A 13,782-nucleotide genomic window follows, 5' to 3' on the forward strand; every position below is an offset into this window, starting at 1 on the left:
GCATTGTCACTAATAGATCTTCATGATTTTTTTATAAACAATTTAGATCTCAATCAGATCTCAAGTTGATTATTTTTTAGTCAATATCTACACTCCCTAACAAAAATATTAAAACCATTTTTTAGCCATTTTTACACAGTTGGTAAACCAAACTCATATCAAAATCCCTGGGGACGAGGGTGTCAAACTCGCTTCAATGGATTTTTGTCTCTCATATCGGCGCTGCGCTGTGCGGATCAAGGTTCTTGGTAAACAATATTAACCCGCAAATTCTGCGAAAGTTTTTATTTCTCGAACGCAAAGGTTATATAGATCGCGTTTAAAATTCGCTAGTTGCAATTTCTGACATGCCTGCTTTACGGAATAATGACGTCAGGGCCTGCAAAGGCCTCAAAGATTAAGAAAAACGGCTACGCTAAACGTTAGCACCAATTGTGCTAGTTCTGAGGCCTAGTTCGATGCAACTTCGTCGCGTAAGCCTAACAGGTCCTGGGGACAAAGTTGAGTCCGCTGTAACACTTTAAAAAGTTCAAATTGCGCGGAGCTAGTATAATCACCTATTTGGCCACTTGCGAGCTGAATCTAGCCAAATAACCTCAAATCTAAGTTCAAATCCAATGTAATTTGGAATTGCGTCGCCTAAGGGGCGACGAACTTATCTAAAAATATTTTGTCAGGAATTGCAGATCTAGAGTTGCTTGAGCGGCTAAAAAACAAGCTGTTGATTTTTGAATTTAGTTAGTTGCACAAAAGTCGAGCTTGGCGACGGTCAAGTTTATGAGCAATGAGAACCAAAATAGCATTATTAAATCATCTTGTATATCATATTGACGCCAACTGACAACGACGTTATTTATTTTATATAAGTACTATAAAATATCAATATATGGAAGAAGTAAAAGAGTAAGAGTCTTGCTTTGTTTTGTCTTGTTTTTTGATACAAAAAAGTTCGAAAAATTAAACTAAGTGTGCAGGGAAGTTATTGTAATTCATTTTCTAAGAGTTTGATATTTTTTTTAATGCAAAAGCGTGTCTATTTTCGCAACAAATAATTTTTTTGTGTTATTTGTGCTTATATAGTAGAGAATTGAAGTTACTTAATAATTTTTTAACCACTGTACGGTTGCTTATAAACGAGTTGCTGATAAAAGAAATCGTATTCTTCTAGAGGTCCTTCCTTGGACTTAGAATCTTAAAAAAATAGGCAACTCAAAATTAATTCTGACGAAAAAGTTTTGCGAAAAAAACTTTTGTGATTTTGCAATTTTTGGTCTTAATCGTGAAAATTTTTCCATCAAAATGTATTTGCGAATTCTTTGTCTTTCAGGAATTTTCTTTATCAGATAAAGAAAAATTTCTCCATATTACCTTCATTATTATTCATTATTATTATTATCGCTAAGGTTTCGTGTAACAATTGTTAAACAACTCTTTAAACTGATTTAAAACCATATTATTTGAATTGTTGATGACTGAAACTATACACATTATTTGCGACGTCCTTGAACACGTATCGCGAAAATTTACTCTCGCTAAATATCACTACAATTATCATCGCAAACGTTAATTCTCGCGAGAGATCTAATAGGAGACATTCGCGAATATTTTTTCCCTTGATTTCGCGATTTTTTTGACTTTAAAGTGGACATAAAAAGCCAAGAATTTTTTTCAAAGGGTTTTCGACTTGTAAATGGTTTTCGTCATTTGTAAAAAGTATTTACATTTTCACATTTACATCTATGTCAAGTTTTAAGTATTTTTATATCATTCCGAGCACTTTTTTTACAGTCCTTACAATGTTGTGTGGTTGCGGTAAAGAATTCACTTCTAAATTATTCGCGTATGGTGTTGGTATATCCGCCCCTGTCACTCGGTACACTGGCGCGTCGAGATAGTCGAATGCTTCACCTGTTAAAAAAAAATAACCATTCATCAGAAAGAGACACAAACACCTCCAAAGTCTTACTAAATTTAAAAGCTTTTGCGAGCAGGGTTTTTTTTGCAAATTTCAAAGTCAGTCAAGAAATTTAACGCAAATATGGTTTTAATCCATCCGTTAAAGTTCATAACAATATGATAATAATAAGGGATGATTTTTTCCTAATTAGTCAAGAAAATGGAAGCAAGTGACAAAACCACCAACACAAAAAGTTCAACGAGAATTGTCTTGCTGGAGTAAATCAGACTTAATAGATCGATCTAGTAATACGAAATAATATTTTTCTTACTTTCCATAATTTTGGCGCAGATTTCTGCTCCGACTCCAAACTGTGGAAAGCCACCTTCAACAGTGATCAAGTGATTCGTTTTCTTCACACTTTCAATAATGGTGTCTGCATCCATTGGTCGAATCGTACGCATATTGATGATCTGAAACCCCCAATCAAAATCCATTATATAAATGATTGACAGGAAACAACAATAACATTAGAATTTGCTCTGGTATACCCATAAACGAAAACAATGAAAAGTTTACTAAACAACGACACTAGTCAATGATTTCTTGCGTCCATATAAGCGTGACAAAGCAGTATTTTCTACAAGGGCTAATGAAGTGTGTCACGTTGTTTAAATAAACTTTACTCGTGTTTATTATGTGGAGTGGCAAATATTGTAAGGTAGTATATACACGGATCCGAAATGAGACTTACCCTAAAAAAGATTGGAAATCGCAATGAAATTTTGTTATGTATACATGAAGTATTTTATATCGGGGTTCACTTTGTACACATGCGCAAAAACTTTTTAATCAATAGCTTTGTTTCATAGTAGTTTTATATTTCGGGTTAATCGTGTTTACATGAATATTTTTCAGGGCTAAATGGATATCCATAAATAATTATCAAGAATAAAAGTGACCGAAATGAATTTCCATTTCGCCCCGAAATAAAACTTTATGTAAAAGTTGCTATTGTAACTTACCTCGCAACTTATCCCCTCTGCTTCTAACTCGGGAAGTGCGTCCATAGCTTTTTGTACACCCAATGAATGAGCAGCTATTGTGATATCCGTTCCTGAATAAATTTGTCCATTCACGTTAAACTATATATAGACGTCTCCAGATTATTTCACACGCTTTAGAGGTTACCTCCTGCGAAAAATCAAGTTGAGCTCATATGAAAAACCTTTGAAAGTTCTCTAGAAATCTTTTTATTTTTTTGAAAAATCTTTATCCGTTCTCGAGATATTTGTCTTGAAAGTTGCGCTAATTATGCGAAATTGAGAAGCCATGAGTATGCATTGACCAAAATTATGGTAACTAAGTATTAAAATTTATGTAAAATGTTCAAAACTCGTCAAAGTGAATGGCCAGAAAACATTTTAACTCTATATGGCTTGTCAAAAATGTTAAATTACCCCCTTGCAAAGCATACTCATGACAACATGCATAATTAGTGATTTTTTTTAGTCCAAATTCTAAAGAACCAATCAAAAATTTAAAAAAAAATATTTAAACTCCTAGACAACCTTTCAAGCTTTTTCATATGCAATTAACTTTATTTTTCGCAGGAGGTAACCTTTAAAACAAGTAAAATACAAGTGTCGTTAAATTGATACTAGCTTCAGAAACCTCGCACGGCGAATTCTCCCTGACTACAAGTCTGTTATTCCGACTCAAATTTTAAGTCCTCTTCTTTTGACTGTTTCTTTTAGTAACTTTTAAGTTATAATTAGGACATCATATCACTATAAATCTTACCTAAGAATGCTGTTTTAAGCATACTGACACCTAAGAATGCTGTTTCAAGCATACTGATCTCAAGTAAATGAAAACATTTAGTAACAATTTGGCTGTTCCACTTAAATCAGGATTCAAAGTTCCGCAATTTATGCATCAACATACACAAAGAATAATCAAATTTTTCACAATTTACTCACAAATCCTTAACTCTATCCACGTGACTAACATCCTTCTTCACTAACAGTTTGTTTTACAAAAAAAAAATGAAAATGACAAGCCTACCTTCTTTCTCTACTTTAGCTTTTCCGATAGGAAGCACATAATCGGGATGCAACTGCTCCTCGGTCATATCAAACGCTTTTCCATACATAATTTCATTCTCAAGAAATACCACTAGAAATCAAACGAAGTTGAAGAAGCTTTTTCTAATTTGATGGCGAAAACAACTGTTCTTAGCTGGTCACTATTTTACTTATGACATGAAAAAGTTTTCGAAAAGACTTCGGTGAAATGAAGCGAGATAAGCAAGAACAAAACAAAGAAGACAGGCCTAAAATATAACATTACTTGCTAATAAATACAATATTCTTAACCAAAATAAACAAAAAAAAGGCCGTATAAAACGAATAAAAAAACAAACAAACAGAGATATACCAGGATCATTATCTCGAATAGCACTCTTTAGCAGCCCTTTCGCATCTTCTGCAGACCACGGCGATAGTACCTTTTAAAGAACATTGGACTGTGGCAGAAATTATCATGCAAAAGAAAACAATTAGAACAAAATTCTATTTATTACAGCAGAACGGTATGATTCCTAGCTTAGTGTTTCTTAACATGTTATTATAAAAAGAAACATGTTTATTTTAAAAGTAATTTTACATGAATGTCTTTTACAATCAACAAGCTGTGTAAAGATATTAGGGACAATGAAAGATACCTTTAATCCCGGAACGTGACCATACCAAGAAGCATAACACTGCGAATGTTGGGCGGCCACTCCCGCTGATGCACCGTTAGGTCCACGAAAAACAACTGGAACGTTTACCTGAATAGTAGAAATATTTCGATCAACACTTCACGAATTAATTGCTGATTTTACTACCAGTTCCTTTCAACTACATTTGAGTTTTCAATCTAATTTTTGCCGATTTTTTAATGTGTCTTTCACCCACTTAGCAAAAGATCAGGGCAAAGAAAAACAGTTTGGTAATTTTATGCAAAAGTACAATAATGTTATGATTGATGACTGACTACGATGCATAAACAAAGTGCTTTTCGCTGTCTTTTTAGAAAGTGAATGCACTGACAGCAATCAACATAATACCTGAATTTCTTTTACCACGAGTTAAATTTCCTTAATAAACCAAAACCTTAAAATATGCAGAATAATAATAAGCTTACTTCTCCAGCTGACATGTAGTATGTTTTGGCCGCAGAATTAATTAGCTGAAAAAAAGAAAAAAAAGGAATTTGTAAAGCTGTAAATAAAACAGTGCAGAAAAAAGTTTTTTCTTTTACTATTGCAAACCCAGGAGCATTCTTGCCAATATACTCTAGCTAAGTAAGTTAATCAGATCCTAAGCAACTTTGTCAAATATAATGCAGGTTCATCAAATATAATGCAAGTTCATCAAATGTAATGTAAGTTCATCAAATATAATGCAAGTTCAAAAAATATAATGCAAGTTCAAAAAATATAATGCAAGTTCAAAAAATATAATGCAAGTTCAAAAAATATAATGCAAGTTCAAAAAATATAATGCAGGTTCGTCAAATCTGTTGCAAATTCATCAAATGTAATGCAAGTTCATCAAATGTAATGCAAATTCATCAAATGTAATGCAAGTTCGTCAAATATAATGCAAGTTCAAAAAATATAATGTAAGTTCATAAAATATAATGCAAGTTCATCAAATGTAATGTAAGTTCATCAAATATAATGCAAGTTCATCAAATGTAATGTAAGTTCATCAAATATAATGCAAGTTCAAAAAATATAATGCAAGTTCAAAAAATATAATGCAAGTTCAAAAAATATAATGCAGGTTCGTCAAATCTGTTGCAAATTCATCAAATGTAATGCAAGTTCATCAAATGTAATGCAAATTCATCAAATGTAATGCAAGTTCATCAAATGTAATGCAAGTTCGTCAAATGTAATGCAAGTTCGTCAAATCTGTTGCAAGTTCATCAATTATAATGCAAGTTCGTCAAATCTGTTGCAAATTCATCAAATGTAATGCAAGTTCATCAATTATAATGCAAGTTCGTCAAATCTGTTGCAAGTTCATCAATTATAATGCAAGTTCGTCAAATCTGTTGCAAGTTCATCAAATGTAATGCAAGTTCATCAATTATAATGCAAGTTCGTCAAATCTGTTGCAAGTTCATCAAATATAATGCAAGTTCATCAAATGTAATGTAAGTTCATCAAATATAATGCAAGTTCAAAAAATATAATGCAAGTTCAAAAAATATAATGCAGGTTCGTCAAATCTGTTGCAAGTTCATCGAATGTAATGCAAGTATGCAAGTTCATCAATTATGATGCAAGTTCGTCAAATCTGTTGCAAGTTCATCAAATGTAATGCAAGTTCATCAAATCTGTTGCAAGTTCATCAAATGTAATGCAAGTTCGTCAAATCTGTTGCAAGTTCATCAAATGTAATGCAAGTTCATCAATTATAATGCAAGTTCGTCAAATCTGTTGCAAGTTCATCAATTATAATGCAAGTTCATCAAATCTGTTGCAAGTTCATCAAATGTAATGCAAGTTCGTCAAATCTGTTGCAAGTTCATCAAATGTAATGCAAGTTCATCAATTATAATGCAAGTTCGTCAAATCTGTTGCAAGTTCATCAATTATAATGCAAGTTCGTCAAATCTGTTGCAAGTTCATCAATTATAATGCAAGTTCGTCAAATCTGTTGCAAGTTCATCAAATGTAATGCAAGTTCATCAATTATAATGCAAGTTCGTCAAATCTGTTGCAAGTTCATCAAATGTAATGCAAGTTCGTCAAATCTGTTGCAAGTTCATCAAATGTAATGCAAGTTCATCAAATGTAATGCATGCAAGTTCGTCAAATTTGTTGCAAGTTCATCAAATATAATACAAGTTCGTCAAATATAATGCAAGTTCGTCAAATCTGTTGCAAGTTCATCAAATGTAATGCAAGTTCATCAAATGTAATGCATGCAAGTTCGTCAAATCTGTTGCAAGTTCATCAAATATAATACAAGTTCGTCAAATATAATGCAAGTTCATCAAATGTAATGCAAGTTCAAAAAATATAATGCAAGTTCATCAAATGTAATGCAGTGGTTAACATATAGTAATAAAACACAACTCTGAATTTGATGTGTATAAAAACATGTTTACCTGATCTATAGCTTGCATGGCGAAATTAAATGTCATAAATTCGCATATTGGTCTTAGGCCAGCCTAAAAAATATTAAAATTAGTTCACAGATATTGTTAATGATAACACATGAGCTATCCGTCATTTGGACCTGTACTAAATTAAACAAATGTCAAGGGTAAAAAAATTGGCAAACAGGACCAGTAAAAACATGTTAACTGTTTCTATTCATGCCCCATCTTAAAAATAATACAGATTAGTATTTAAAACTTAAATGAAAAATTAATTCTGGCAAATATAGGAGAGGAAAAAATACATTAGGATCTTAATAATACTATAAATAATATTCCACTTGTACTGGAATAAGGCAAATATAATAAGGCAAATATAATATTATAAAAGCAGTTTAGTAAATAAATTTATTTAACACGTTCTAGAAGATGACGTACCATGGCTGCTCCAGTTGCAATACCAGCAAACCCAATCTAAAAAACAACACTATAAAAAAGTACACTCTATCACAGGTGACCATAAGATTGAGGTTCAATCCTCATCTTTACCTGCTACACACTTTACTTAACAACAGTTTTAAAGGAGCTTGAAAGTATACTGGTTTGCAGCAGTAGTTAATCATGACAGGCAAAATTATATTACATGGAATGCTTTTACGCCAGACATATTACATAATGCTTTTCTATCACAGCTATCAAATGCTACATACACATAACATTTTGATAGTAAAATAAATTGTGAAATGTAACCACTGACATCTTCTAAGGAGCCATCTTCCGAATTAATGCTTACCTCTGATATTGGAGTATCCATAATTCTCTTCTCACCATGTTTTCTGTATAAACCTCTACTAATCTATAACAAATTTTGTTTTTACATTGGTTTTTCAACGATGTTAATTGTTCTGTTACCCTATCTTTTTCTAGCGTTTCCATAGCGTGATTGATTATTCCCTTATCCAAAACGTTAATTATAGCAACACGCTACACTTTGCTATCCATCAACGGACAAACATTTTTTAAAAGGAGCAATAAAAAAACATTAGAAAAAAATCCTTCGCTATTAAACACCAGCTAAAATGGTGCCGTATTTAGCTATAAAATATTACTGTTTTACTTCTTAAAGTTCAAACATTGGCATATTGACAGTAAATATGCAATGGGGAGAAAAAAACCCATGGATCTGAGGTCACATTTTCATTACATTAACTTAATACCTTGTATGCACCATCATATTGTGCTACTTCTTCACCAAGTAAAAAGACACGATCATCTCTCTCAATCTCTTCATCCATGGCCATATTTAGAGCATCCCTGACAGTAACCTAAAGAATAATAACATTTTTTTTTTACCTTTTCCCCCTTTTTCTTACTAGCACTTGAGTAGCAAAAATCTGTTATTCATATCAGACAGGGTAAACTACTTATACTAATAAGGAATTATATGTAGTTTTTTTTTAGGACAAAACATGTAAAAATTTATTTGCAAAAATAAAAAAAAACTATTTATTAATTAAAACTAATGAATTTCTATAATAAGTGAGGACATAAACTATTATGTTTAAACACAAACCTCCCAAGATTAAAAAAGTATGTTAAGTTCTATTTTAAAATATATATTGAGTTTGTATAGTTAATTTTTATAGTCATTTTTCTTAGTTGGGCATAAGGCTGAAATAACAATATATATGTATATATCAACTTGACACTTTAGCCTAAATGTAATATATATATAACTGTACAACATACCTGTTGTGCAGCATTACTTGCAGCTGCCAATGAGAATGACTTCTTCCATGCTGTATTGCAACCTTTGATCTAAAAAAAACAGGAAGTTATTTTCTGAAAATAACTTTGATAAAAATTGTGTATGGTGACTCATTCAGTGCTCTAATCTCCTGCAGTGGCTTACTTATAGCAGAGTGGCTACAAAAAATGTTTCCATAAAAAAGAGGATTTTAGAGGATTAAAAAGGAGATTTTGCACTGAATTTAAAGGAATTTTTACACAAAAATAAAAAAAATTTAAAAAAAATATATGGATTTTAGAGGATCAACTTTTTTTTTATTTCTTAGGCTTTTTTATGTTTATTAATTTTTGGTGTGAAGAACGAATATGTTTAGGAAAGTATTACTTTCAGAATAAATGGTAAAAAAAATTGAATTTAAGCTTTTGATGAGGGACGTATAGCTAACATGAAGGAAGGAACTAACAGTTTATATTACTATAACAAATATAAAATCTCTGTAACATAACAGTGAAACTATTAAACTATTAATAATGTACCTTAAAAATAGAGAAGTTAAAGAAGAGATTTAGTCACATTTTCAAATTTTTTAGAGGATAATAGAGGACTTTAGAGGAAGTTTTTCAAAGAAGAGGACTTTAGGATTTTGGAGGAGGTGTGGCCACCCTATAGATACATCTTCCTTCACTGATGTTGATAATTAAGTTGCAGCCGTACAGCCACTTCCCTCAGACACTGAAAATCATAGCAGATTCATTGCATACGAAAAATGCCAGTAACAGTGATGATGATGGCGATAATGATGCATTCGAAGTTAAAGATGCACCTGTGTAGTGTCCCAACCAATTTTACAAATGGTAGAAATAATGAAAGCATTCTCCTTATTTACAAATGATGGGAAAATGGTTCATTTGCTAATCACGTTAGTTGCATAATTGACCAGCATTTTGATCAGGTTGACAAGCAAAGAAACTTAAACAATTTCTCTAAAAAGATGTAAAAATTATTTTTAACCCAGAATTTTGAGCTCCTCGAAATCTTGATAAATCAAACATTTAGTTCCTTGCATGTTCAAATTAACAAATGTAATAGTTTTGTCAGCTACAATTTTTTAAGTAACACATTTTAACATTAGGAACAGAGAAGAACTTTTTACACATCTTTAATTTTTTTTCCAGACATGAATAAAACTTTTTATTTCGGAATTTTTACTATGTAATTACTATGTTATTACAGCAACTTGAATTTTTTTCCATTTTTTGTTTGTGTTATTCAATTGTTTACACTATTAAACAAAAAGTAATATCATAATCATTGTATGCAATTTTTTCTGAATGTAAGTTTCAATCTAGAAATGTTATGTTGGTGGGTAATTTAACTATGCTGCTTGTGTTCATTTTTAGTTCTTAAATTTTACCAGCATGGATTGAATTACGCTTATTAGGCATTACTTGTTGACATTTGCATTTACAATAATTCCAAGATAAAACTTTTTATTCGTCAAGTCAAGCTATTAATTTATCTGATAAATGAAAAAAATATGACAAGTGGAAAGTGTTGGGATTTATAAGAAATTAAGAGATCTTATTGATTACCATCTTGGATGTTCTTGGCACATCTGGTTTTTTTACCATGATTTACTTCTACCGTAAGGAAAGAAAGTTCCACAAGAAGAAAATGTTGCAACTTTCACAAATTATTCTTGAATTCGCAAAATAAAATTCTCATAAAAAAATTTAAATTTTTTAAATTCCAAAATTAAATACTTGCAAAAAATTTGAATTTTTTAAACTCGCAAAATTTAATTTCTTTAAAAATAATTTATGCTAGATTAGTTTTTTATGGTACTCATTTCTCTTTACTGTCAATCATACTTGACTATAATGGGAAATTTCTAAAGTTTATTTAAAAGCTTGATTTTTCCGAAATCGCAAAATTTTTTGGAATTCGCGAAATTCATTTTATACATACTTTTATGCAGGGTTTAATGATTATTTATGGTTCTTTATTTATACTACAGAAACATAGAACTTTTCAACGGTGAAATTGTTGATTTATTGAAAGTTTCCTTTATCATTGGTACACTTCTAAATTGAACAGGAGTTATAAGCATACACTTATCACCTTCTGGAGTATAATTTTTTAAAATAAAAAAACAATTTAAGTCAAAAATCGTTAGAACCAATAAAGATATTTCAAAATAATAGAAAGAATCCTGGACTACTTTCCGAGCTCTTTCATATTTTTAAGTGGAAGGTAAGCTTTAAAAAGTAAATTAATCCCAAAATTTTCATCTTATCTACAATGAGCCGTTTGTCAGTCATCATTTTTATCATTTCTTTACCAAACAAAGAATCCTTTTCCTGTATCTCATACAAGGTGTTTGTCCTTCTTAGCAAAGTGTTTAAAGGATGTGATGCAACACAGTTTGCAGAATGGTCTGACTTGGCAAAATGGACTTGGATTAGATTAATGAATATAGACCCTGTGGTGGATGGAAGAAGTTGGCAATATACGTATAATGAATAATAAAATTTTTCTGCATGTTTTCGAAATGTCTAGAGGAAGAGGGTGCTGATAAGCCGCAAACGGCTGCATATATAAGGGCGAGTTCGGGCGACTTTTCGAATTAAATTGACGGTTGTCCGCCAAAACCGCCCGCACTTTCCCGAACACGACTGAACTCGCTCGGAACATTCCCGAAATGCAACACCTTGTAACATAACATGGCGGACGACAGTTGAAAGAGCGCGCTTGAAGAGAAAGGAGGTAATAAAGTTTATATATAAGATATTTGTCAAGTAAATCTTATCAAAAACCATAAAAAACAGTTTTTTTAAGAACTTAGCTATCATATAGTTAGTTCATTTTAATTTTTATACTATTTTAAATAAATCTTTGAGAGTCACTTATGGCGAATCTTTTTTTTTTTCAGGCATTTTTCAGGAATATGCGGGTTTTTTCGGACAAATACCTGATTTTTTTTTAAAATGCCGAACTCACCCGAAAAAACCAGCACTTTTTACGGTGTATGCGGCTTATCGGCACCCTCGTTCTTCTCTAGAGGACGCGTAGTTTCCATCAGCCTTTAGCTAGCAATATCACATACAGGCATAAAAGACAACACTTTTTGACAATTAAAAAGTATTTAGCTATAGCAAAATGCTTGGTTTTTACAGCCAATCACTTACTGACACAGTTAGCTAGAGGGTAGAGCTAGCTATTACAGCGCTTCTTAGGCTAAGAAAGACGCACTGCTAAATTTTTTTTTTTTTTTTTTTTTATTCAGTTTATTAAATGCAGTTTACTAATTTTATGTCATCTTGCAGTATTTCACAAAAATATACCTACCAACTGACTGTAGGAGGCATGTAGTTTTCTTAAAGTTGCAGTGTGCGCCATTCCTACAACCAACTAAAAAAGCAAAACAAGCTTGCTGCCTGTGTTCCTACTGCTTCAATCGTGGTGCATTAGATGCGAAGCACTACAAAGGAAAGTAAGCCGGTAGACAAGACATCGTAATCCGCGTACTGCTTATCCCGAAAACAGCTCGCTCTTGAAAGAACGTTTTCCATGTTTAGAATTGAATAATTTATGCAATTGAGGTGATATCCAAGTTAAGGTTGATAAGAAGTGTGGAACTATTTGAAAAAAGTCATCGTGAAAATACGAGTGTAGGCGACGAAACCTGTGAAATATGTAGAAAGGCAATTATTATTAAAACATGCTAAAGAAGACCCTTAATGCAACCTCGTCCCCAGGACTTCTTTTCGCTTTTTTGATATCGGGATGGCGCGAAGAAGAAGGCCCTGCTCCCCGCTGGTCGGATATGCTATATGATTAGGAGTCTCACTTCCACTAATTATGCCTAAAATTTGTGAACATCTGCAATTGTGAGGAGTCACCTGGTATCATCAAGTTATAAACAAAGAATGGTTGTCTGGTGAGTGTCTGGCAGGCACATGGGAAAAGAAACTTGGATGGAAAATAAGATAAAAAGAAGAGACAGTTATTTCATTCTGAGAATATAAAATAAAATGTTATAATTGGTTTTTCTAGAGAAAAAAGTAGAGATATTTTTGTAGTTTTTCAAATATATACATCATATATATACCCTATGTGGCAAGCTCAGCACTAGCTAGCAGTAAAATTATTTTGCCAATGTAGGTGTTGTGATTAGCTAGATGATAGTAGATCTATAAAATAATTAAGAGTAATATAACCAGAAATAGTAGGTCTTGTGCACTCTGCAAGGTGTAAATGAATGCTTATTTTCAAATTGGTAATCCCAAATATTTAATACAGAATGAACAAAAAATAACAAGGTAAAATATATAAATAAATACTTCTTGCTTATAGCTTACATTTTACTTAAGAAAGACGAGAAAAATTTCTTATATCGCCCCCGATATCAAAAAGCGAAAAGAGGTCCTGGGGACGAGGTAAAAACAATCTCGTTGGTTTCATGATTCTTTTCAGTTTTTTCTGACCTTTTTAGAATAAACCAATGACTCCCAGCCTAGGTTAACTAAGCTTTCCTCCGGAATATCAAATTCATTTTCTCTCAAATTAATTACATTTTTTCAGGTGAGGGAGGCCATTCGCGCTCAAAACAAAAGATTTCCCGATATTGCCCAAGCGAACAAAGAACAATAGAATTAACCAAATCAAAAAGCCCTGTCAGTATTCTGACCGCAGAAAAATCGTTTGAGACCCAGCGAAACATTTTCTCTTCCATATTCCAATTTCCTGGTGGTGGTCTCCTGGCTATATGACCCCAGGAAATTCCATGACTTTTTCAACGCATTGTCTTTTTCACACCAGGATGACTTGCACGATGAAAAACTTACACGACAAAATTTTTTTGCGCTTTTAAATTCACTCTCGGGTAAATGAAATCTCATTCTGGGGTTTTGTAAAGGTTGCCTTAGTGACAAAATCTTTGATTAAACGGGGGTAACAAAATAGAAAATAACTA

At 32.1% G+C, this 13,782-nt stretch overlaps 1 protein-coding gene across 1 annotated transcript; it reads right to left on the reverse strand.

Annotated features, from left to right (window-relative positions):
* Positions 1-1,456: 1,456 nt before the first annotated feature.
* Positions 1,457-12,315, reverse strand: LOC130625637 (pyruvate dehydrogenase E1 component subunit beta, mitochondrial-like). Its single transcript, XM_057440736.1, has 13 exons — positions 12,156-12,315; positions 8,807-8,875; positions 8,275-8,382; positions 7,851-7,913; positions 7,496-7,531; positions 7,067-7,129; positions 5,087-5,131; positions 4,623-4,730; positions 4,337-4,406; positions 3,965-4,075; positions 2,923-3,014; positions 2,229-2,370; positions 1,457-1,908 (listed from the first exon to the last, which is right to left on the reverse strand). The coding sequence occupies exons 1-13, from the start codon at positions 12,204-12,206 to the stop codon at positions 1,760-1,762; spliced, it is 1,107 nt and encodes a 368-aa protein (XP_057296719.1). The 5' UTR covers positions 12,207-12,315; the 3' UTR covers positions 1,457-1,759.
* Between the last annotated feature and the right edge of the window lie 1,467 nt (positions 12,316-13,782).

This window comes from Hydractinia symbiolongicarpus, chromosome 14, assembly GCF_029227915.1.
Source record: "Hydractinia symbiolongicarpus strain clone_291-10 chromosome 14, HSymV2.1, whole genome shotgun sequence".
Classification (NCBI taxonomy): domain Eukaryota; kingdom Metazoa; phylum Cnidaria; class Hydrozoa; order Anthoathecata; family Hydractiniidae; genus Hydractinia; species Hydractinia symbiolongicarpus.